Below are 2,431 nucleotides of genomic sequence, written 5' to 3' on the forward strand. Positions count from 1 at the left end.
GCCACCATGTTTACTTTATTGAATCCACAGTGGACAGATATGTGAGGGTAACATTTGCAAACGCATAGGGTCAAGGCTTGAGGCCTCAAGCTAGGGAGAGGGCCAGATGTGGACAGCGGAGCACGGGGCAGGATTAGAATCCAGAGTGCGGTACCCTTTGTGAAAAGGCTTGAATGACTGCCACAGAGGTGGTGGAGACAATAATGATGCAGACAATGACCATCAGGACGCTGAAGATCAGGGAGCTGATGTTCAGGCACTTGGCAGTGGAGGCGTAGGCCTGGGCTCCAACCACATCGCCCACCATCTTCCTGTCCCTGGACTGAAGAAAACCAGATGGTAAGGGGCCCTGGTGCTGGCCAGCTGAGTGTCAGGTGCTGTGACTCAATTCCCTCACGTCCTCTCTCCCTGCCCACTGCCTCACTCCCTCAGGCCAGGAACCCCTCCTCTTTCTTCCACACACAACAACAAACTCAAACTGTACCTGAGGCCCCAGCACTGGCTGCACACCCCACTTTTCAGATAGCTTAGGGCCCCAGTGTAAAGAGTGAAGGGATGTTCCAGTAACAGGGTGGGGAAAGCCTGGCCCAGAATTCCCAGGCGGCCTCGTCCTGTGACTATCAGAAAGTCTCCAGGATGGACAGACAGACAGACAGACAGATGCAAGCACGCGCGTGCGCGTGCACACACACATACACAGAGGAAGGGTGCGCACAAATTTACTCTCTTAGACAAAGTACCGCACACCTCGATGGCATCTGGATAGATGGAGCGGCAGGCTCACACGCCCCTTCTTCGGCTCTCACTCCCACCTCAGCCGCACTCACCTTCACAGAGTAGGCATAGGCGATGAAACCCAGGCAGCAGAAGTTCATGAAGAGAGCGTTGAAGAGGGACCAGACCACATGGTCGGGCACAGACACCTCTCTGGGCATGTTAATCACAGTGGTTCTCACGACAGCCGAGTTGTGGGGTTCCCCCAGCTCAGTCACCCCATACTCCTCTTTGATTGTCTCATAGCTTGGAGGAAGTCCGGCATTGGGGGTCAAGAAGGCTTGGGAATTGTGGCTCATGGTAAAGACTCTAGAACAATCGCACCCGCACCGTCAGAAGGATGGCTGCTGCTACCCTGGCTCTGTAGGCCCGCCCTTTCTCTAGCAGTTTCCTTTTCCTGTTGGTGGGTTTGTCTCCAGAAGGCCTTACAGGAGGGAATTGGCTAGGTATTGAAGTGGGCGGCACTAAGGCCTTGAGGATCAAATTACTTCAGGGCTAGGTGACGGTTAAGATACAAAACTGAGCAAACTTCCTGGGGTCAAGACTTGTCCCAGGGCTAAAACTTGCTTCCAGGTCTCCAGGTCTCCAGCTCGTGCTTAGAATTGGAAGTACTGGGATTTCCCCAAGTCTACAAGTCTCCCCACACCAGAAGAATAGCTGCAGCGCCTCGCTGTCCCTGTTCAGAGCCACAGCCAAAAACCAAACAACCCCCTGCTCTAACACCCCCTGAACAGCCCTAAAGCCAGCCTCCCTGCAAAGGCCTCCGCTAAAGCAAGCCATGTCTTTCTCCCACCCCCACCCCAGCCCCCCCACCCCCACCCCCGCCTCCACCCCAAGCTAATCTGTTGCATGTGGGGGCTGGGGAGAGCTGCAACTCAGTGGGTTTTTTGGCTGTCAGTAGGGGTGGGAGGAGCCTTCCATGGAAGTCCAGGGCCTGGATGCTCCTGGCTAGCTGAGGAAGGAAAATTCCAGTCATTTGGCTGCAGCCTGGGAGCTTATGGAAGACAGATGTTTTCCTGCCAGTTGTGAAACAGCTAAAATGAAGCCTGGAGAAGAAGGGCAGCACAGGGAACTAACTCCGAAGCAGTGAGGGAGGGGACTTGACTGCCAGAATCAAGGTGAATTCATTTGCGGTGTAGGACACAACAAATCACCTGCCACTTTAACCTATCCAGTAACTTCGCACCGCCCCCGCCCCAAACTTCATCCTCCAGGGCGGAGTGGATGAAGAAGATCAGTAAATGTAACTCCAGAGGCCCTGCTCACCTCTGGATTACAACCCTCACCATCAGAGCCTCAGACGCTGGAGCAGGGCAGAGTCGGTGATGCCAGCGCTTGGGAGACATAAGGTCATCTTCAGCTACATAATGAGTTCGAGACCAGCCTGGGCTACATGAGATCTTGCCTCAAATAAATGAAAAAAAAAAAAAAGGGAGTTAAAAGTGAAAAATGAACAAAGAGGGGAATTAACATTTCTTCCAGAAGATGTGCAGTGACCAACAGGCTCCAGCACCATCTGTCTGCTTCCTTCCTCTAAACTGTAAACAAGCCTCCAATTAAATGTTTTCTTTTGTAAGAGTTGCCTTGGTCAACAAACAATCAAAAAAAAAAAAAAAAAGAGTTGCCTTGGTCATGGTGTCTCTTCACAGCAATAGAA

General features: G+C 52.5%; 1 protein-coding gene across 1 annotated transcript; it reads right to left on the reverse strand.

The window, feature by feature from the left end:
- Nucleotides 1-1,285, reverse strand: LOC127189070 (interferon-induced transmembrane protein 2). Its single transcript, XM_051145588.1, has 2 exons — nt 828-1,285; nt 1-322 (listed from the first exon to the last, which is right to left on the reverse strand). The coding sequence occupies exons 1-2, from the start codon at nt 1,071-1,073 to the stop codon at nt 134-136; spliced, it is 435 nt and encodes a 144-aa protein (XP_051001545.1). The 5' UTR covers nt 1,074-1,285; the 3' UTR covers nt 1-133.
- Between the last annotated feature and the right edge of the window lie 1,146 nt (nt 1,286-2,431).

This window comes from Acomys russatus, chromosome 5 (genome assembly GCF_903995435.1).
Source record: "Acomys russatus chromosome 5, mAcoRus1.1, whole genome shotgun sequence".
Classification (NCBI taxonomy): domain Eukaryota; kingdom Metazoa; phylum Chordata; class Mammalia; order Rodentia; family Muridae; genus Acomys; species Acomys russatus.